Here is a 24,092-nt window from a genome sequence, read left to right as displayed (position 1 = left end):
GCGATTGAATTAGATACATGGAGAAAGAGTTACCTCCATGATTAATTACAATCGGAAAATGGGCAACTACATCAAGAGATAATAGCATACTAATGCTATTGCTAACACTAATCTAGGTTACTAAACCTAAAGTGCTAAAGAACTAAGAATTGTGAAGCTTAAAGAAATGTAAATTGCAATATTGATTTTGATCCCTGATTCTGATGTCTCTTACGGTTTATATAGAGAAATTGGATGGCAATTATGCATTGCAGACTTTGCAGTTATTTCCCACTTTTTAGTGACAGTTATCGGCCTTTTTGCCAACTTTTTCTTTTGACACTTCAAAGAGTTTGAAAAATTGAACATCAACATTTATCTTATTTGTCATGTTTCATGTCTTCCATAATCTTCTACAGTCATTGTCCTTTGAAAGATCGCAAGTCTATGAGCTAATTCATTCACATCCCTCACAACATGAGTGACAACAACTTCCTATCCTAGCTCCTTAGTCATGGTCAAACCATCATTTGATAGCATACAATTCAGCAGCTAGAGAGTTTATCCGTTTTTTGGGATTGCATTTGGCTAAGAACCCCAGGCCACATATCAGGTTTCATTTGAGCATCTTGTTACCCCTTCACCTGCAACAACTTTGCTAAGATGTGCTCCATCAGAGTTCAACTTGAACAAACCATCCTTGGGGAGGGGGGGGGGGGGGGGGGGGGGTACACCAACTCTATTTAGCAGTACTAGACTCTACTTTCTCCCCGCCATTACAATGCCTAATGTGATTAGATAACTGATAATCTTTTTTTTTTCCAAAGATTATCAGTTCTCTAATCACATTATGCAGGGTAAGGGCGAGGAGAAAGTGAGTCCAGTGCTAAATAGAGAACTGATAATCTAAGAAATACTTTCTTTATTTTTTTATACTTGCAACACATCTTTCATCAATAGGTGATCAAAGTAGGTAAACGAATGAATCAAGATATAAAATTTGAACCGTAACTACTTATTATCCCTTTCTTCTTATAGGTGGTAATCTCTCTTAAAATGCGTGTTAAATAAGTAAATAAAAACAAAGGAAGTACTTAATATAAAGAAAGATAGGATTTAAGAATTTATTATCAAAGATGTTCTTATTTCTATGATTTCAATTTCCAAATACGCCACAAAGCCGTAACAAAAATAACTTCTCAGTTATAGCTCAAACTTAAGTTATAATTTAGCCAATCCAACCAAGAGCAATTTATGAAAGGAACAAAATAAAAAATAAATAAAAAAAAAGTAAAAGAAGCTTTGCAGAGGCATATGCAAAAAGCTAGAGATTCAGAGAGAATGGAATGGTCCATACCAAGTACTTTTTTATTTTATTTATACTGTTATTATTAATAAATATACTGTTATTGTTGATTTTATACAGTTATTTTTTATTCTATACTATTATTATTTCAGCGAGATTTTAGAGGAAGAAAGAGGGAAAGAGGAAAGAGTGTTATTATTAATTTTATACTGTTATTATTGATTTTTATACTGTTTTCGTCCCCTTGGTATGGACCATACCGGGTAGCGGCCCATCACGACTTTTCACATTGATTTTCAAGAAGAAAGATTGGTAGGGAATGCAACATTAGGAAGAATAACTACAAAAACATCATTAAAATACCAAGTTTCCTAATATACCTATCCCTCTTATGCCAATTCCAATTACTAATTCCAATTCTTAAGACCAAAGGCCAAAGCTAAAAATTCTCTCTACCTATGAGAATATCTTTCCAAATTTATGAGTGAGAAACTTTCAAATTACAGTTAAAAAAAAGAAGGCTGATCTATCAAAGTATTTCTCAGTAAACTTCAATTCTCCACCCAACCCCTTAATATGTACCCTGAAAACTTACCTTGTAATTGATCAAATCGAACTGATAACATATCCACTCCTATAAAGGGATCTTCGAGCATATATTAAATTTATAAACAAAATTTCTTTACAACTGTGCATATATCGACTGCAAATTGATAAATCAGATATGTATGACAGCAGCCCCAAAAATTCAACACTTTCCTAAGGAGGGCTTCCTTGTATTTCGGCACTAACACTAATGCTAACTCATCTTTGGGAGGAGGATGAACTATGAATGATACATGCTGAGCAGGATCAGATAACAGTCCATACGTCATTGGGCGATACAGTGCAAAGAGTAAAAATCAAATGTGACTGAGATACATGTTTATATACAAGGAAACTAAAGGCCCATCCTTAGTATTTGCAACTTGGAATTATATTGCACATCAAGGAGTCCCTCAATCCTTTGCACAAAAGCCAGATTATCTGGACCAAAAATTTCTGCCTAACCTGAACAACAGAGAAGAAATTTATTATTATAAATTATACAACAGCAAAATGAAAACATGTTAACAATTTGAGCTATGCCAACACTTACAGCCATTGCCAATTAGCTATACTACAATGCTCATCTTGGTCGCCAATAGCCAGGAGCTGCAACAAGAGTCTTTTAATCACCGAACATAGGAAACTAAGAAATAGCAAAATCAAAGCAGGACCAAACACTCAAGTGAAAAATGAAGACATGGCACAAACCTCTTGCGGCCACTGGTATACTACCATCACAAGGCGGTCCACCAGACATGTGATTTCCATGGTGCATTGGACGAGGAGGAAATCCCCACCCATGGTTAGGTGGTCTCATTGGTTCACATGGACCTGAAAATGTTGAACACAAGTTAAGAATCTGGAAATGCATAAATCCCAAAAACAATATTATAGTGTCTTCAAAACAGCAATAATCCGTAGATTATTAAATTTCAAGGTACTATATAAATTGGATGTCTTACTGGGGTATGGAGGTCTAGAATATCCCCAGCTATCTGTCAACTCATGTCTCGGCTGCCTAACATCGTGGTCTCCATAAAATTGGCCACCATCTACACTCTGAGCAAAGCGGGACCGGTCATAGTAGGGTGGGGGTGCAACCTCCCTTTGTGGCCGGACTTGTTGATCTGGCTGAAGGTAAGAAAATTGATTGGATGAGGATGGATATGGTGGCCTGGCATTATAAGCTTTTCCGTACAAATTCCCATCCATCGGTTGAAGATTATTCCCTGGTGCCACATGATTATGCATTACAGGATAGGAATTGTAAGAGCAGCTAGTTGATGTAGGCATTTGCATTGGATGGTGCATTCCGGAAACCGGAGGTCGTGCTGACATTGCTTCTTGCATATTCTGCAACCAAAGAGATACAGGCATCAAATTAAAAATCAATAATCAATAACCAATAACAATAATACATCCATAGAGAAACTTGAAATAAGAGAATAAAATAGATCACTCCTAAGGGTACGTCAATAAGAAGGTTTTGGAGTGCTGAAGGATCCTAAATCTCAGAACCTCATAACCCCAAACACTATAAATCACAAAAGACTGTATTGTAAGGGTCTGCATAAATTACACTCTATCATCCCATTCCCACCCAAACTACACACACAATAAACAAATTATGATATACGTAGTATAACTTTTTAAGGCGAAAAAACCTCATACAAAAATAAAGAAAAGAAAAGAAAATTTCAAAAAAAAAAAAAAAAACTTAGAGGTGAGGGGTGTACACAACCGACCCACCATCAGGTAATAAAAGGAGCACAAAAGGGAGGGGGTAAAATAAAACATCTTAAATTGCATATATAGTTTTAAACTTACATTTCTACCAACATGAAGCTGTGAATCAACATCCATATGAGGCACATTAGAGACATTAGGAGCAAGTGGTGGCGGTGGTGGTGGTGGGGGTGGCGGCGGTGGTGGAAGAGGTGGGAGTGGGGGTGGGGATGAAGGTAAAGGAGGTGCTCGAGGAGGAACATCATGAGGTAATGGTGGAACAAATGAGGTAAATTGCTCTTTACAATTGTGTGCATCAAGAGAAGTATCCGTAGCAGTAGAAGTAGCAGTAGCAGCAGAAGCAGTTGGATCCATTTTAATATCACTTGAGGGCGCCACATCCTCCATTTCAAGCTCGCCATCAACATCCTCTAAGATATGTCTGTGCTTCACGGTTGCAGTCGCAGGAGTCTTTTCCTGTGGCTCTTGATATTTAGAATCATGCTCAGGAGTTACAGCCTCAAAACTCCCTCCATCAGAATCACTCCCATAATCTTCTTCCTTCAGCATACGGGGCATGCAAAATCCAGGAAGCTGAAAACTTGAATTGCTGAAAAAAATGGGGAAAAAAACAATTTAATATCTTTACCATTCAACACATTGCAGCTAAAAGATAAATTAAACACCATTCTAAAGTGGACATAATCACTACAAATTTATCACTACAAACGTTAACCAAAGTTTTCAAGGGACCAATGCTGCTAGAATTCAAAATTTGTCCAGATAACTACTGAGTCCAATGGTGTAATATTTTGTTAGAGATCATGCCTTATTCCCCTTTTCTTCCTTTCATCATATATTATCGCATATTTAACAAATTAAGAGGACATCCCTCTCCATTCCCGTCAAAAAAAATTATGAGGATCAACATGGAAACTATCATCAATAAACCAAAGTGACCACATAAAATTAAGAATCATCATTAAAAAAAAAGCTTCAAATTACCCTTCAACCATAATCTGGTTCCATTTGGTGCCTCTACAATACCCAAAGGAATCCATGCACTCTACATTTATTTAGGATAGCAATATAGAAGGGAAAGGAAGTAAAGAGAGGAAGGGAAATAACTCTCCTGCACTTCGTCCCTCTGCAGCTAAAGGATCCAAACTAAATGCAATACCACTATTTACCAAAATTGTCAAGGGACCAACTCAGCTAAAGTTCAATATTTGGCCAAAGAAATAGCCAATTAAGTAAAATTCCATTATAAATAATGCCATTAGTCCCCTTTTCTTCCTTTCATCAAGAAAACAAAACCGCAAATTTAACAAATTGAAGGCAACCTGCTATAAATCAACCATTCAATGAAAGGAGAAAATATTAGGTAGTGCAATATAATTCAGTTAGTAGTGTCTTGAGGGAAATAAGTTAGTTGGAGTAATATTAGATGTATGGAAATATTTTAAATACTGAAAGCATGTTTTAATTTAGCTTAATTAAGCTAAATTGGAAGAGAATCCATCTATCACATATGAATTATCATTTACTTTGTTGTAATTTCCAAATTATAATCAATCAAACTCCTCCTCCTTGCTTTATTCTTGCATTTAAAATTTAGTTAGTAGCACAACAAACCATATTGGGATCAGCTTATTCACGATTAGCAATCACCATCATTGTTCTATCAACTGGTTTCATTTTGTGCTATAATCCAGATGAAGCCATATATCTAAGAGATAACTACTTCCCTTACTCAGATAAAGAATTAATTGAACAAAACTACATCCTGTGAGCATCTTTCACATTGTAATCCAATGCAAGCTCTGCTTAGCAAAGGCATTTAGTGGTTTGGGCCTTTCAGCATAAAGACCAAAGCTATTTATATGTTTTTAGTAGTACACTTGCAATATACTTTTGAAAGTGGCAGTTTGCATTAGACCCTATAAAATATACTTCTACTAAGATTTATAATCATATTTGTTATAGACTTATATTAATAAAAATCGTCAGATATCATAACATAGCAATTCCCCCCCCCCCCCCTATAGTCCTCATTTTTTTTCTTTGGTTTCAACCATATTCATTATCTTTGACCCTCTATCCATTAAAGCTCTTTTCCCTAAATTCTAAAGGTTGGGACTCCCAACTTTAGTAAAATTAGTATAGCAAGTTAGAAACCTAGAATAAAGGTAAACTTCATATGTTTCCCAATACATGCAGCATATTGACTTCCACATATGTCAATGCACAAATTTGATTATAAATTTTAATATAATACAATGAAGCTAATAAAACAACATTTTGCATAATTGCATTACTTTTTAATATATTAGGAAAATTGTTGTCAAAGCCAATATATATATGAATATTGCAAAGAGTTAAAATATGGCACATTTTGAGAAACAGAGTTAGTACAGGTTATAGCCTTGTAAGCTATTAGGAGTCGATGGAAAGAGGAAATAATCAGCAAAAATTTTTGTAAGTTTTTATCTCCTCTTCTCCAAAATGGGAGACATATGAGACATGAAGAGAGGGATAACACTACACTCAAAGGCACTCTCTTAATATAAATGATGCAATGAGAGATGTAGAGGTAACCTGAAGCATAGGCGCAACCAGGCAAGGCACTTTCATTATGTCTACCCACCTAACCCTTTTGGAAAATTATTTTATTTCTTAACTTTTGTGTTGTAAAAATTTTCAGTAAAAGAGCACCAAAATCGATGAAAATACATAAATAAAAGCCCATACCAATGTAACTTATAGATAGACCAAGAGAGAGTTGACCTTGAAAAGATTTTTCAGTGACAGCTCTGGGAGGCTGCCTTGTAGTGCCAACAATAACCAAGAAAAAAATAGCAACAATCTTTACATATCAATCGAGCACCAATTGTGAAATTCACCAAACTTTTAAATTTACAGCTTTGACGAGATTGGGGGATTTAAATTCACGGATCAATTTGAAGAAATTTCATGCAATTAATGAGAAATTTAGTCAAATTTGAATAGTAAAACCTTGTTAGATTTTAATTGACAGAAAATATGAACTCATCAAGTTTCAAAATTAGATTTTCTCTATTTCGCATTAATAAAGTGTGTGGCAATAAATGGGTCCCACAACTCCTACCGTACACTACAAAGTGAGGTATTTTCTTAAAGCCCAGACTCACCCCCTCGCTAAGTTGTGCCTTGAGCCTAATACCATTAAGACGCGACTTTTTAGCAAAAACCAATCTAGATGTTTTGGACTCCAAGCTTTGCAAAAATACAATATTAAAGGAGGTGAGAAGCATGAGGGAATTGAGGAAATTAAAAAAACAAAAAAAAACACACACACACACACACATAAATACAAGAAAAGCAAGCACCTCACACTTGAGGTGATGAAGCCAACATCTCATTGCATTGAAACTAATATATGTAACAATTAGATAAGAAAACTAACCACAATTTCATCAGAGCTCTTAATTTCAACCCACAACCAACAGCAGCAACAACAAAAAATAAAATAAATAAATAAGCTTGTGAATTATGTAACCATATTTGACTCCAACATGCATGCAAGTCATCCAATATTTACAATACACTTCCTCCGTTTCCTAATATTTGCAAACAAACATCTCAGTAGGCATTTTGAGAACGATTTTTAAAGGGTAACAAACATATTAGTTAGTCTAAATCACTATAACACCGCTAAGAGAGTGTATTGGATTTCAAAAATTAAAAGCAACATAATTTAATTTTGTCCATTAACCTTCTCCAATCTAGACCGAAAATGACTTGGTTGGAAGGAGTTAGGAAGGATATGAAACATATGGATTTGCACAAGAATGAGTTATTTGATCGTAAGGGATGGAGAAGGAAGATTTTTGTGAATGACAATACGGAATAATCACTTTAAGTTCATGTAGTCGACCACAATTATGGGATTAAGGCTTTGATTGATTGATTAACCTTTTACAATCTCTTTGTTAAAATGTGTTAAATAGAACTTGGTTGCAAGTATTTAGAAACGAAAGAAGTATAAAGAGGTTGGGTGCAATTCTTTAAATGCATAAATAAACAAAAGCTTACCATATCAGTATGAGATACTTCAAATTTGTGAACATTCTACAATAGTCATTGAAAAATGACTACCGCAACATTTAAAATTAGACGGTTGTGATTTAATAATTATTGAACTATTTTATACGTTAAAATTAATTAGAATTCATTTTCCTTATTTTAGATATTCAATTAAATTTTTGAAAATTGATAAAATTATATATAGAGATGAGAGAAGGGAAAGAATAATTAATAAAAGTTGTATTCAATCCATTAAAAAACAAACTACATAGCAACATATATATAGTGCAAAATAACTAAGCTATAAGTAAGAAACATGATCCCATGATCATTGATCATGCTAACATTAACCCACTAAATTAATCCACTACTATTATGACTCCACTAACATTAGGAGTTAACTAACCACTAAGGCACTAACAATTTGAAGGAAATATTCCAACAAAAATAAATTATTCCAATTTTCAATTTTTATTTCAAATTAATTTATGAAATTCAGTTTTAATTATTAATAATATAATTAAAAATCAGAAAAATAAAATATTTTTTTAATAGTAAATAATTAAATTGATTTTTAATTGATAAATTAACATTTAAAAACAATTCAAAAATCATTAAATCTTAACCGTTAATGTCTAAAAATTTTAGATGACAGTTTTCAAACGACAACCATAGAATCATTCTCAAATTTGACGCTTTTACAAACTCCCAAAAAATTGGATCCTTTAGCACCAATTGAAAGGCGCGTTCATGGCAATTGATGAACAGAAACTAAAAATTTGGAAGAGTAGATGGAATTCGAGGTTCTCATGTAAAGGTGGCCGAAAACCACAAGGAAGCGTTAATCTAGGAGAGCAAGCCTCCCAACGACAACCAGCCACCAGTGAACAAATCTGTTTATTCCAATTAAGAACCGCTATTGTTGCTAATTATAACTTATAAGAAAGAAAAAAAATATAATGCTATGTGAAAATGTGCAATCCCTGAAGACTTGCTACTATGCCAAGTCATACAAGGCCGTGAGGATGTAAGAGTCTGTATGCTTTTGCAAGCATTTAAGCCACCTCTAGCTATTATCTACGAGAATATTTCATCCCTCTTAATGTTTCAACAGTCTCAGAGCTTCAGAAGCAATTTTAGCACCTCCACAATTTATTACTTTCTCCCTAAGCTATTCCTAGAGTTTCAAGAATGGTAAAATGCACAATTGGAACATTTAAGTGCAACTTAGCCAGTAAACAGCATTCCATTGACCACCTAGAATTATAGTCCCACTAAACATCGGGATTCTTCAAGACTTTTAGGTATAACTTAGACCATTATTATATTCCAATATAAATACATTCTTTTTAGTTTTTATGGGTGTTGCAACTTGCAAGAATTGTTAAAACATCCATTAAAAGAAGGAAATTTTGACATTTGCTACCACTAAAAACACCATGTTTCACATTTGCTACCTGTTTAATATTTTTTTTTACTTTACTACCACCTAAACCAGAGATTGTTAAAAATAACTACCACTTAACGGAATCTGTTAGGGTTCCGTTAAGTTTATTAAAAAAAAAAAAAAAAAAAATTACAAAAACAAAGGAAAAAAACCCAACCACCCTCAATAGCTAGCCCCTTCCCGTTCGCCACCCCTCCCCCTTCCCTCTGCCAGCGGCCGGCGCCCAAAGCTTCGGCCGGTGCCGGCGACCCTACCATCCTCCCTTTTCCCCAACCTATGCAGCATACCCCCCTCCCTTTATCCCTTCTTGCTAACATTCCAATCAAGAGATCAATCAAAGCTTTTTTCGCCCTGCGAATTTGACCTTCACCTAAACTCTTATGATTATCAAGAGCACAAATCACAATTTCCAACAATTTCTCCCATTGTCTAATCTGTTCAATTCATCTCTAATTACATTACAAACATCAAGAGCTTTAACACTTCTTTCATAAAATTGCTCTGCTACTTGTTTTTGAAACGTTTCGAGCTCGCATTCTTGATTTGTTGGGTCATGTGAACCCTCCATTGTTGAATGAACTTGACCTTGATCACGTCTTATGCTCAAAATCGAACGGCCGAAATTCGTCAACGGACTCCCTGAACCTTGGTAATCTGTTGTGGGCATTTCTCAGAGAAAATACCCACTAATTTTTTTTTATTTGGGTATCAATTAAATTCAATCAGTAACGATTTTCTTTTTTTTTTTTTTTTTTGATTTGGGTGTTAGAAAAAGTCATCAAAATCTAATCTTTTGCCGACATTTCACAAATTTTTTGATTTGGGTGTTGGAAAAATTGCAAAAAGATGTCTAAAATTTGTGAAAATTGGAGAAATTAAGAAATGCCCGGAAAAGAAAAAATGAAGAAAAATGAAAAGAGAGGTTCAAAAATGAAGAAAAGATTGAAGATTGCAGAAAATTTAGGAGAAAGAAAATGGGGGGGGAGTGGAAGGTTGCTGGAAGGTGGCTGAATGGTGGAGTGGACCCCACTGGCGGAAACAATAACAGAATAAGGTATGTGGTAGTTATTTTTAACAAACTCTAATTTAGGTGGTAGTAAAGTAAAAAAAAAAAAAAAAAATTAACAGGTAGTAAATGTGAAACATAGTGTTTTTAGTGGTAGCAAATGTCAAAATTTCCTTAAAAGAATATATTGCAAGTATAAACAGAGGAAATATGTTATTATATTAATATAAATCATCTTATCATACATAAGTTGTAAATGGAAGTTGTACTATCTTTTTACACAATGCATACACAACTTAAACAGGTTTTTGGCAACTCATTCTTATCTACAGAAAAATTGACTATGAAAAAAAAATGGAGAACTTATTCAACTAAGAAAATTAATCACATGTAGAGATGTGGACAGAGAGTAGAATGTTACCTCCCATACTCATCTACCAGCATGCCTTCCATGTCTCGTAAAGGATCATCAAATGATCTCTCCGTCCTTGACATGCGACGAGAATAGCCACCAGTAGAAGAGGAACAATTAAGTGAGTCAATCTCCCGTATATGTTGACAGATAATGGATTCTGGGAGGATCCTTCTTTCTAGCCAAAGCCGTAAGACCTGAAACAGAAGATAGATGTCAAAATTGACCATGCTTATGATAGTATTACAATTGCAGATAACCAGAACTGAACTCAACATAAGCTGGGTAAAAAATTATTGTTGTTAAACTTGCCTTCAGGCATTGCCTACGATTTTCTCTCCCAGCTTGACCAGGTGGAGCAGCAGCTGACAACATGCGTGCAAGGTTTTCTTTGACAGCAGATATATATGTACCACCAACTTCACCTGGACACAGAAATTTTAATTCACAAAGCAAAAAAAAAAAAACCCACAACAAGGCATTGCAAGCAATCATGCTACATTTAATTATGGAAACAAGCAAAAGTATTTGCATGATAGTAACAGTGATAAAAACATACCTTTCAAAGCTCGAGAGCATTGGGCAATAGAATCCACAAGGAAGAATAGATCTACTCGCCGACGCATGCTTGACTCTTTCTCCAAATAGAGAGCAAGAAGATCTACCACCTACTCAAACTCTTAGTCAACACTGTAATACCTCTAAAAACTACAAATATAGATAAAATTTATAGAACTCCATCCATCAAAAAGTGATGATCTAAAATTCACATTTTATTGTCCTCAAAAACAGTGCCAAAAGTTTATAATTATTAAAAAGAATCCAACTCTTCATACATGTATAAATTAACTGACTGAACCTTTGAGACAATATGGCTATCACTTAACCCATCATGACATTGTTACAGCAGAACCAACATTTATGATGTTCGGCTATTGAGCTAAATGTGGGACCAGATTTCAACAGAAGCAGAATGTAAATGTACTGAATACTGAGTATATTATACATTATTTTAAACGAAAGCAACCTTCTATCATACACCTGTGCCTCTGAGCTTGGACTTCCGGTTTGAAAATTACAAAATATTTTCTAGACAACTATATACATGTAAACCCCCATCCAGAAATAAATAAGAAAAAATAGCAAGAAAACTTCAACCATATGCAGCTAACAAGTTCACAAAGATCATTAAAATAAAATATTTAGAGAGTTGCTCATACCTCAACAGCACTGCCAAATTTTACACAATCAACTGCGATTCGAGTTGCCTTGCCTATGCTTTCTTTAGTTCTAGTCAAAATCCCAAGTGAAAATTCAAGCGAAGCAAGAGTAGCTTTTACTTCTGCTAGATTAGTTCTTTCCCCTGACTTAACCTGAAGACACATATCAGCATCTAAAACTTTACTTTCAGAAGCATCTGCAGCTAGCCTAGCAAGAGGAAACTTGGCATCAATGGCTTCACCCTCCCTACGCAGAGAATGATAACTGTTATCTGAGGCAGCTACAAGGTTGTTTAAATGAGAAACATGCTTCTGCTTTTCTACTTCAGCGGGAAGGGTAATTGTAGATTTACTATCATCATTTAAATCATTTGACTGAACACCAGATACTGCATCATGACATATTTGTTGTGAAGCATTCAATGGCGGTGATGAAGAGGCATCCATTCTTACATCCGTTGTACTTTCAACTTCGTTCAGAGTTTTACATCTGAGATTACAAGCCAAAGTAGCACACAATTAATGAGATAAACCAGCCCCAGAGATGCAAAACTTAAAGAAAATAAAATGAGCAACAAATGAGGAAAAAGTGATCAGCAAAATTACTTACAAACTAACAGCTTCAGTCATTTTGGTCATTACAACCTTCAAATTTTCATTTGTTGCAAAATTTTCAGCCTTTCCATTACAGAGACCTAAAGTAGTACCATTACTGCATCCAACATTTGTATCTTTATCTTCCCCTAATTCAGAGTTTACGTCCTTTCCAGATTGCAGCTTATTCTCAGGCTTGTTACATTCTGTCCCACATTCATCCATTTCTTCTTCCCCTACCTTGCTTAAGACCTCCAAGTGAGGCTGAGTTAGTACAGTAGACAGTGATTCTGACAGCCCTGACTCAGGAACACTGCTTAAAAAGGCTTGTGAAGCCTCTGGGAGGATATCGACAGACACAATAGTGATCTCTGTCCCACTGGGACCTTTATTTTCTACACAAACAGTCACTTCCTTAGAATTATCTTTGGATTCAGTCTTTTCAGTGTCCAAAATCCTGTGAGGTGAATCCAACATAGACACGTCTTGAAATGACGTAGTTATTACTTCATAAATGGTTGGATCAGAAATGTTAGAAGGTCCAGCACAATCATCATGGAAAGTATTATTACAGTTCAAGGAATCGTGATGTGACTCCAGGTCATTGCCTGCTTCGTCACTAACATGCATATCAGAGTTAGTCTCAGCAAGAGGGAAATGAGACACTTCGGTCTCAACTGGTGTTTGACTCTCTTCAGCAGCATTAGCTGACATGGCTTCTAAGGCCCGATGAAGGCGCTTAGATGGAGGTAAGGCAGCTTCACCATCAAAGACACAGCCAAACGGGAGATTTGTCTTAGTCTTCAAAGGCTGAGGCTTATCTTCAGGAATGTGGATACAATTATTCACCGGTGAAAATGCTACCGGCTCATTTACAACACAGGAGTCAATTTCCTTTTGTGTCTGTGACTTATCCTCTGCAACCTCTACAACATTATCCACAGGCGACGACACAATTAGTTCATTCACAGTTAACAAATCCTTAGGTGGACTGATATCATCATAATTCATGGAAGTACTTGTAGGCAGATGGATATCATCACAGTTCAAGGAAGTACTTGTAGGCGGATGGCTATCATCACAGCTCAAGGAAGTGCTTGCTACCTTACAAGCACTAACTGGAACAGACCCTAAGGATTTTTCTTCAGCCTTCACAAGAAAATCAAGCTGCTGATGCTCTTCAGCTAGCATTTTTCCCATTCGAACTCTAGCGCGCTTTACTAGGGGTAAGTGTTCATCACTTTCATCCTTGTGATGATTTTCAATCAATTTTCCACACAAGGATGGCAATGCCATAGTATCTTTTAGGACCTGTAACTCATTACTAACTTCATGATCAGATCTTGAAGTAGATTCTAGAATATCATTTTGAATTCGTTTTCTTCCTGGGTTCCTTTTTTTTCTCACAACAACAGTCTTTGCATGAAAATCAAGCCTTCTGCTCAATTCAAGACCTCTTTCAAAACCTTCACTGAACAAATCTAATTGTTCACGTTTATGGTCAGATTCAATGGCACTACCATCATTATTACCAAGGTTCTCAGAGTCAGCCATAGCAATTTCAGATCCATTATCTTCAACGGTTCCATTGGAATTACAAATGGGTGAATCCTCAACACTGGGAACATTCAGATCAGGTGATCTTTTACTCCTCTTGGCTCTTCTCAATGGACCATCTAAAAATCCATTTAAACCAATATCATCCAAAAGTTTACTATCACAACATTTCAAATCACCATTCTGTAGACCACGCGAATGAAATCTCAGGGAACTTCTGGACCTTTGAACAGACACTTTCTTTTTGTTAGCAGACCGTTGAGGCTGACTGCTTCTAGACTTTTTTCTCAAAGTATAGGTATTAGGCATGGAAAAACTGGGTCCAGCAGCATTATTATCCTGTTCTTCTGATGCCACAGTTTGCTGCGTAGATTCTACTTCTGTAAGCGCTCCAACATCTTCCAAAGCAGTACCTGGTTCATCTTTTGGTCTACAAGAATTAGGTGATTTCACAGTGGAATTATGTGTTGCATCAGGAACTCTTGCATTAGATGCATTAAGATCACCAGTTACAGCATTTTCAGCAGAAGCACCGCCAGAGCTCAGCCGATCATTCTGATTATTTTCCTTTAACTTCTCATAACAATCAACAATCTCCTGCACAGCTCGAACAAAATCAGCACCTCTTCCTTGGCGCTTTCCCAGAAGAAATTCTTTCTTCTCATCTGTGAATTCTTCCACATCAGCAGGGTTGCAGAAGGCTCTACATTTAAGGAAGAACATCACCACAATTACAATTCTAAAATGCATTCTATACACAATCAAACTAAATTAAACGCAGCTGTTCAAATATGAACTCACCAAAACAAGGTCAATACAAAGAGCATACAACTTGCCCTCATGTCAAGACCAGTGTTACCTAACGAGTGTCCCCCTCCCCTCCCCATGAACTGCATAGTGAGAACACGTGTACTGGTATGGTAAAACATCGGACTAATGTAACATAATTAGGCAGTAAATTGCGCTCTGCATACCCGTTCTGTGTTTTAAAGTGGACCAAAACTTGTCATAATATACAAAAGGCTGGAAACAACACTTACAAAAACACATATTTGTTCCCCAAAAAGTTTATCACTTCTAAAAGCTTCCATACTCTCATTTGTGTTTGGTATTCTTTCTATTTTAAACTAAAGCTATCCAGCATTCCCAAAATGTATGCACAGATTTGACGCTTACAAAAAAATACCCAAATCAAATTAATTGATTATTAGCCTTAAAGTAGAAAGGTTCAGAAAAAAGAATTAGTTATCCGCTCACATCAACAATTTTTCCCACAGCTCAACATGTAAAATCGTAATACTCAAAACTATAGGGTATATAGAATATAAATAAATGAAAGACAGATAAATGTAGATATAGTATGTCAGATTTTGGGATATTCCAAAAAGGAATAACTAGCTTGGAGGATGTATACCGCCTATTGTAAATTAAACAAATAAACAGACAAAAGAGAGTAAAGAAGGCTCTCAAGAGTAGCTTGTAATCACCAAATAATGCTATAATTGTACAAAATATTTCAAAAAGGGTTTTAGTGCCTTTCCAACAATTTTAATAATGAGATCATTTGATCAACATCCTTGATACTCTTGTGAAAAGATTTTAAGAAAAAACAAAGCTTCAATATTTAAAATAAAAACCATCTTTGTTCTGAATAACATCAAAACTGGAAAAAGAAAAATAATAATAAATAACTAAATTATCAACGCCCACCTCTCCAGCCACATACATGCTTATATTAAGCTCCTTGCTTTGAGCATCTATATTCCTACCTGACTGCCTTAAATCTCTGGAAAGATTCATGCATGATCAATCAGCTTGAATAAAGATTTCTGTTGTCACTATCACTCCTAGTTGTATGTCATCATGGCATTATTTATAATTTCAGCCTTTCCTTCGAGCATCAGATATACCAGCTTAATATCCTTTCATTAATCTCACTTTTACTAATCTTCTAAAACAAAGGAGCAATTTCAATTGAAGGCCAGAAAACTATTACGTCAACATTTAGTTTGCAATTTTTCACACACGCAAATTGGATTATCATCACAAGTAGAAAGAAGATTGCAGATTACAAATCATCATAGGTGCTACCAGGAAGACAATTTGCCAACTCCGCAGCAATCGTGTTACTCATATAGCATCTCTAAATAGAAGGCTATAAAGGGAATAAGGATGTCAGGAACAAGATGTTATAATATATGGTAAAGAGACAACTTAAAAAGGAAGAAGTTCAAGATGCCTAATAAGGAGGGGGGAAAATGGCATCTACACGAGGATGAAAAAAGTACACACATAAGAAAATGCATCACATTAATTTACTTCTTAGCTAAAAATGTGGTTTTGTGGTTGTCAAACTACATAGATTTTGGATATGTTTAAAACAATAATAGTGGGTCTTGTTAGGTTTATCTAATCAATATATTCAAACGAACAACATTTAATTGTTTAAACCAATGCATATATGCAGATATATATAATCAAAGGTACAAAGGTGTACATTGGATACTGTTAGGAAGACAATATTACAGATTTCAATTGGACAACAAGGCTCTTTAAAGCTAATAAGTTTTGTTTGGACCATATATGGGAAACTGTGTTACTTTAATCATAATTTGATAATATGATACAAGGGGGGTAGTCTGTTTAAAGCCTCTCCGTATAAAGCGGTTACATCCTGTGAGCAAGTTTTATATTTATTCTGGCACAATTATTCTAGAAGCGCCTCTACGTGAATAGAAACACACGTCTAGCATGAGTGATGGAGAATTAGTACATGGTGTGATACACTTATTTAACTCATCGTAAATAGAAGTTCAAATAAGGGTTGATAAATTACAATAGCTTAAATAAGAATAGGTTCTGATAGGAGTTAATAAGTTCAAATTCAGGGAAAACAAGTTTTACTAAGGGTTTCTAAGGGCTACCAAGTTCAATTTACAATTAAATAAGTTTTAATAAGTTTAGGTAAGCACAAATTAGTTCTAATATGTAAAATCAAGTAATTAAAACACTAACTAAGGGCCTGTTCTGATTTACTGAACTGAGGTGAAAACTTATTGGAGCTGAGCTAAACTGAATTGAATAGTTTATGAGAGAAGGAAATTAAAAACTGAACTGAACTTATTGGAGCTCACTGAAAATAAGCTAAAGAGAATAGGCCCTAACATGCCAAAAATACCTAATCAAACAAGGCTAACAAATATTCTTTTTGGAAAAATAAATGTAAAGCGGTATATATAATATTATGAAACTCAGTCAAGTTAAAATGAATTTTTCATATATGCAAGAATTGCTTTAATCACTTTGGAGAATGGGCGGATACACAAAATGCATTAAGGGTATGCATGTGCATAGACCTGGCAATTCTGACTAGGCCGATGACCCGACCCGAATGACTCGACCCATGACCCGAAATCGACCCGAAAATAGTGACCCGAAATTGACCCAAAACCCGAATCAACCCGACCCGACCCATACCCGACCTGAAGTGGAATTGACCCGACCTTAACCATAAACCCGAAATGACCCGACCCGAGATGACCCGACCAAAAGTTGACCCGAGACCCGAAATGACCTGACCGAAGTTGACCCGATACCCAAAGTGACCCGACCTTTAACTTGAATTAATTGACCCAAATAGACTCAAAACCCAAAGTGACACGAACCAAAATTATCTTATACCTTAAATTACCAGAATCTATTTAAGCTAAACACTTGACCTAAGCAAACCGAAATAGAAAAAAACCGCAATTAAATTGACTTAATTTTTTTCATTAATTTGTAATGTATAACAGTGTAAGTAATTTACATATTTGAGCATTACTTTTCTCGATTTCTTCGGCCTTTTATCTCTATAAGTTATTAAAAAATTGTAAAAAGATTGAAATTTAACGACTATTCTACGGAGTTTGTCCATAAGAAAATAAAAGTCACAATTCTCACATGTCTAGAAAAAAAAAATAGTACAATAATAATGCGTACATAACATAATGTTTAATACCAAATGAAATTACAAAATAATCTAAAGTCAAACAATTACTGTATTCCATGAAAAAAGTAGCCTTAATAAATATAGTGAGTTTCTCGTCAAAAAATATATAAATGTATACTACCTCCGTTTCATTATTTTCAACGATTAAACATTTTTCCTCTATACTTTATGTCAAATGGTTGCAAATAATATGAAACGGAGGTAGTATATAGAGTTGAATTTAACCCAATGCATCGACCCGAATATGACCCGACCCGAAGTTGACCCGAAAATTGACTCAACCCGAACTGACTTGACCCGAAATTGACCCGACCCGAACTGAACCGACCCGACCCAAAATTGACCCACCCGAACTCGACCCAAAACCCGACCCGACCCGGCCCGATTATTAGTTGACCCGGAATGACCCGACCCGAATGACCCATTTGCGAGGTTTACATGTGCATAGCCTAGATAGAGAATTAATTTAAATCTCATAGTTCATTAATTCAACTTGGCAGTTAATTCACAATTTAGATTAAGCAAAGTGCCATGTTTAACTTGCGCAATTGCTATATTTACTAACATTATCAATTTTGTTTCATGGTGGCACTTGGCACCTAATGGGCTATTGGAGCATCTCATATTAAATTATTAATGGATTATAAATCATAATAGTGCTCATTGTTGTTTTCTTTATATGTTTTTTTAGATATACTTGTAAATTCTTAAAATCTTTATTAAGATTGAAATTTTCGAATTTTTTATATCAATTAAGTAAAAGAATAATGTAATTATAGTGATTTAATCTTAAATCTGTTTTTGCAAGATCATGTCAAAAATATATACTTCATACAAAACAATCTTAAATCTTTGTCGTAAATTAATTAATAATTAACTATTTTTCAAAAAAATAATAAATAATTGAGAAAGAAAATATAGCTCATCTAACAGATACGTATATAACAGTTTTTTTTTGTGTTATTGACTTATTGTGCATACCGTGTATAAGAATCCTGGATACGCCACTACTTTGGAGCATCATTGGCATCAAAACAAAAGCAACTTATAAAGGAGTCCTAGTTCATATTTGAGGTGCTTAGAAAAGAGGGGTGGTAGTCACGTGGTTACTAAAATCGAATGGGGAAGTTGGCCTTCATCCGAAAAGGAAAGAAAAAAAAAAAAACATAAACAAACCCTCTTTAATCTAGTGCCGAGGATTACTCTATCCTCTCATCAACACCCATTTATTTCTCCAATTGTCCAGCATCCCGTAAATTAGGGTTTTCCAATATTTAGGATTTTTTGATTGGGATTTAAACTGAAGTATTTTCATTAAATTAACATGGGGCTTTTGCTTGAATTATACTTTCAACACTGGATACGATTTAATTTGAAAGCAAAAAAAATGGTCTTTATAAGATTTTTAGATTCAAATCTCAATTTTCCGCGCTATTTAACATAAAGCCACTAAGGCGTTCAATTATGCGCCTTGGATGAGGTGCACGCTTTCTATAGGTACTTGCATCTGAATTGGTTGAATCTCCTGCGCTATGTGCCTTTTTAAAACTAAGATTGGATGTTCATAAGTCACTAAGACATTTTGCAAAACATAGAACTTTCATACCCCATGAAAGATAGGAGTAACCCACTAACTTTGTATCTGCATACAAGGATGTTGATGAAACGACGACAATTTGAATCACATGTTCTACACGTGCAATTATACCAAATAGATTGGACTTAATTACAAAAATTTGTTAGGATAAGAGCTTGGCTCTAAAAATTCTAAACAAGATTTTGGGCTTCGCAAAGTCATTGCACTACTAATATGTGATCTAATGACAGTGACACGTAAGCATTGTAAAACATACTCGCCTTATCCTAAATTACTCACGACAAACTTAACAAGCGATGATGTGGTGAGTTTGGATGGAAAGGATTTGACCATGAGTGAAAGTTTTAAGTATCTTAGGTCAATCATGCTGAAAAAATGGTGACCTTGATCACGACATGACCTACAAGGTTAAGTCGGGATAGCCTAAATGGAGAGCGGCCACAGAAGTGCTATGTGTTATGTGACTGAAGCATTCTCCTGTAGTTGAAGGGGAAATTCTAGTGTTGCTCTATGTTACAAAATGTTAGGGCTTCTAAGAAGGAGCACATTAAAAAGATGAAGGTTACGGAAATGCGCGTGTTAAGTTGGATGTGCGGGAACACAGTAAGAGAAAAAAAGATAGAATCGGGAATGAGGTTATTCACAAGAAAGTGGGTGTGGCAAGGCATTGGAGACAAATTAAGGGGAAATCACCTGCGTTGGATTGGGCATATAAGACGGAGACCCGAGGATGCATCGGTACGAAGAGTGGAACTATGGAAGGGTTAAACGAGGGAGAGGGAGACTGGAAATTACTTGGTTGGAAGGAGTTAGGAAGGATATGAAGTATTTGGATTTGCATGAGGAAGAGGTATTTGATCGTAAGGGATGGAGGAGTAAGATTTTTGTTGCTGACTACAGGAATAACAACTTTTGGTTCCTGTAGCTAACCCTACTTATGGGATTAACGCTTTGATTGATTAATTTTGATTTTTTGCATTATTCACACACCATTTTGACCAATTTTATTTTGCTAGTATGGAAAGAAAATGTTACCATGTAAGATGTTGGGTTTATTTTAATGTATACTGTCCAAACATTAAACATTTATAATTTTTACTAACACACAATTAAAGATATTAGTGTCTAATCAAAATATTGAAAGTAGATACAACAAAAAAAAATTTAAAAAAAAAAAATCTTAAAAAGACATCTTAGTTGACCTAATTTCAATTAGGCAAGTTATATATGTCATGATTTAGTTTGAAGACTTTCATGAGATTTTAGAGCTTAAACAAGACTATCCAAGTCGAATTGAATTGTTAAAAAAGGCCATTTACACATAAAGGTGTGTAAACAACAAAAATTCAGCATTTCAATATGGAAACTAGTGCCAAAAGTATAGTTTTAACATCTTTCAAACAAGCTATAACACATGCCATATAAATCTTAGCACACAACATGCACTACCATGGTGAGGAAGTGACTATTTATGTTTAGTCCTTTATTTTAATTTATTATATTATTTTTTAATATGATCCTAAGAATTAAAGGCTCGTTACGAAATTTTTTTAAAACAAATTTTTAAAAAAAATAATAAAATACAAATGCCTCCCTTTAGGCTTGCTTGGAATTATAAGAACCTTTATATGATGTCCAAATTATTAGCCTCTAGCTTTAAATGTGCTTTCTCTATAAGCATTTGTGATTCTTCTTTCTAATCCTTGCTTTAGAAAGAAAAAAAAAAAAAAAGGAAAAAGAGCTTAACTCTTTCTACTTGGTTAAAGCTATTTCTTTTAATATAAATACATAACTCACATATTCACACAAACCCCTAAACACATCACCTTTGAAGTAAAGTGTATGACTCAAAAACCCGTGATTAAAGCCTATTGTGCATCAACTAACAACCAAACAAACAAGCTCCAATCATGGTGGTGATTTCTTCAATAGACAAGTGAAAAGTCAAAAAAAATCATAAAAAATACATTCAAGATACTAAGTGTCAATAATACAAATATACCAAAGCATTATAGTCTAACAAATTCAAATTCACATCCCAAACATTTAAACATCAAACAAATACTCACATTTGCTTTGTTCCAAAGAAATAAACGAGTACTTTCTTCCAATCACGAGAATAACCCCATTTCTCTGGCTCACTTACCTAGCACCAAAAGGTAAAATCCAAGTGTTAGTGATCAATAGGTCACACTACCAGAGTTATACAGCCCAAGGCAGCTTAAATAAACAAGAAAAATGAGGCAAAAGGGGATTAATTATGAAAATAATGAGTACAGCATGCCAAAGCTCAAAATTTTAACACTATGCAAGCATTAATTCCATAATTCAACATTAAAAGGAAATAGTCTTTTTAAGCTTCCAAGCTTTCCTCATGTACCTCTGGGCAATAAACATCTCCCAATGCCCTCACGTGTTATAAATTATGCTTTCTTTCCATATCGAACAAAATATAACCTCCACTACCCTAACAAAGTCACCATTTCTCTTCGGATTTGATAGAACCACCAAAACATCCTCATTTATGGTAATATGATTGTTACATATCACACAAATATAACAAGATAATCCTATTTATTGTGAATAGTTGCTTCCATCATGAAATCACTATAGAAAAATATTACGTGTAAATAGTGGTAATATATAACGTAAATACCAGTAGCCATGACAAGTATATCCAACATAACATCTCTATAGAAACAGCATTACATGTATTTGGTAGTATATACACAACTATCAATACATTCAACAGCCATGATCAACAAAACAACTAAATTCACTTTTTTTTTTTTCGCTTTAATCAATCCATCACATCGCCCCCAAATTATTCCGTTTAAAAATAACAATGCAGCACCTAAAACCTAGCGAATAAATGAAAGAAATCTTACACATGTTAAATGATCAGGTTTCAAACTTTCTATATTTGTGAAAAAGAATTATTTACAAACCTAAACTCTTATGGGATGGTAGCCTACAAGATAAAATTTGGAATACAAAAATATGCATACCAACTATTGAATCCCACCAAAAAAAGCGTCATACCCAAGAAATGCTTAAGCCATGAAACGATATTGGTGGATAGCCTATTCCCAGCCGAGGTACTAACCAGGATGCTTCTCTCTCAACAAAAGTCTAATTTAATAACATCCATGAACCAACACTCTCTACAAATCCCACAATCAAAGGATCACATCAAAACATTTCAAAACAGCAAAGAGACCGAGTGAAACATCAAATTAAACAAAAAAAGAATAAAAACCTTGCTTCCTCGTACACCTTCAACTATTTTTATTAATTGAAATCCTATATGTTCGCTAATGAAGAAAGTTTCCCCTTTTGATTACTTTTACAAGTAAAAATGAACCTCCATTGATCAACCATCATGATCTGACAAGAAATCGAAACCCTACGAGTTCCATATAAGTGTATGATTCCACTTAAACCACTTTAAACCACAACCAACATCATTGCACAATAATACACAAGAAATCAGAGGGTAAAGCAAACTTCTCTGCACCTAATCTGGAACATACAATCAAAAAACTAAGAAGCAACAACAACCCACATAAACTTAAATCACCCACAAGATCCACTAATTAAACTAATAAGCTAAAATCCCTGAATTTCACAGAAAATAACATCAAACCCAGAAATTAAGAATTCAAAATTCGAAACAAAACCACAAATTACCATGATTTATAACTACCCATAAACCCCAATAGAAGATCAAAGCAGAAAAACATACCGTAGCCGGCCACGCCGGAAAACCTTTGACCTTAGCAAGAACAAGATCGCCAACTTTCCACTGCCGGCGAGCCGCGGCAGCAACAGCCGCCTTACTAGCGCCCTTCCTTCGACTCGGCGCCATAGATAAACCAACTCTCCCCGATCAAAAACCCAAAATTTAATTCAAAAATCAAAAATTCAAAACCCCACTCTCAATTAACAAAAAAGAAAAAGGAAAAAAGGGGGTATAGAAGCAAGAAAACTCTCTATGTCATGCCAAATTGAAAATCAAATTAGGGAAGAAAAGAAAAAATCGAAGAATAATTCGAAAAGTGATGCGGCCACTCGCTGCTTTGGCGAAGAAGCGAGTAGCAGAAACACAGTCGCTAGAAACACCAGAAGCCGACGAAGTCGGGAAATTCCGAGGCATTGAAAGTTGTAAAAGCCCTAGAAAAACTGGAAAGGAAATTGGGGGAAATTGAATTGGGAAATTGAAAATCGAATTTGAAAATTGAAAGTGAAATTGAAGAAAAGGGGAGGAGAGAGAAAAGGGAGTGACTGCGGTTGCAGATAACCCTAAACAACAACAACACAGAAGAGAAGAGAAGAGAAGAGAAGAGAGAGAAAGTGAAAAAAATTGGAGAATGGGAAATTGAGGGGGAGTTAATTTTGGAGATGGTTTGCTAACGTGCGCCGCTCTGAGATTTTTTTTTTTTTTCTTTTTTTTTTTTCCTTTTGGGGGGTGGGGAAGGAAAATGGTCGTGGAGGTTAAGAAGGTAAAGTTACTAGAGTTTGGACTTACTATAGTGTGTCAGGGGTATAATTAATGGGACCCGATCGAATCGGTAAATTTAGGTTCGGTCGTAAATCTGTGATGAT

The 24,092-nt window shown here is 35.0% G+C and overlaps 1 protein-coding gene across 2 annotated transcripts; it reads right to left on the bottom strand.

Annotated features, from left to right (window-relative positions):
- Positions 1 to 1,920: 1,920 nt before the first annotated feature.
- Positions 1,921 to 23,924, bottom strand: LOC145570472 (protein HUA2-LIKE 2-like). Of its 2 annotated transcripts, none has more exons than XM_081629569.1 (12): positions 23,233 to 23,924; positions 21,557 to 21,633; positions 12,359 to 14,602; positions 11,749 to 12,238; positions 11,088 to 11,196; positions 10,841 to 10,953; positions 10,538 to 10,725; positions 3,701 to 4,208; positions 2,836 to 3,226; positions 2,582 to 2,704; positions 2,424 to 2,479; positions 1,921 to 2,330 (listed from the first exon to the last, which is right to left on the bottom strand). In XM_081629569.1, the coding sequence occupies exons 1-11, from the start codon at positions 23,353 to 23,355 to the stop codon at positions 2,454 to 2,456; spliced, it is 4,392 nt and encodes a 1,463-aa protein (XP_081485695.1). In that variant the 5' UTR covers positions 23,356 to 23,924; the 3' UTR covers positions 1,921 to 2,330; positions 2,424 to 2,453. The 2 variants fall into 2 exon arrangements, with proteins under 2 accessions (XP_081485695.1, XP_081485694.1); XM_081629568.1 differs by having other exon boundaries at positions 1,921 to 2,335; positions 23,233 to 23,923.
- Between the last annotated feature and the right edge of the window lie 168 nt (positions 23,925 to 24,092).

This window comes from Chenopodium album, chromosome 12 (genome assembly GCF_948465745.1).
Source record: "Chenopodium album chromosome 12, dcCheAlbu1.1, whole genome shotgun sequence".
NCBI lineage: Eukaryota > Viridiplantae > Streptophyta > Magnoliopsida > Caryophyllales > Amaranthaceae > Chenopodium > Chenopodium album.
This window is presented reverse-complemented; position numbering and strand designations above follow the sequence as displayed.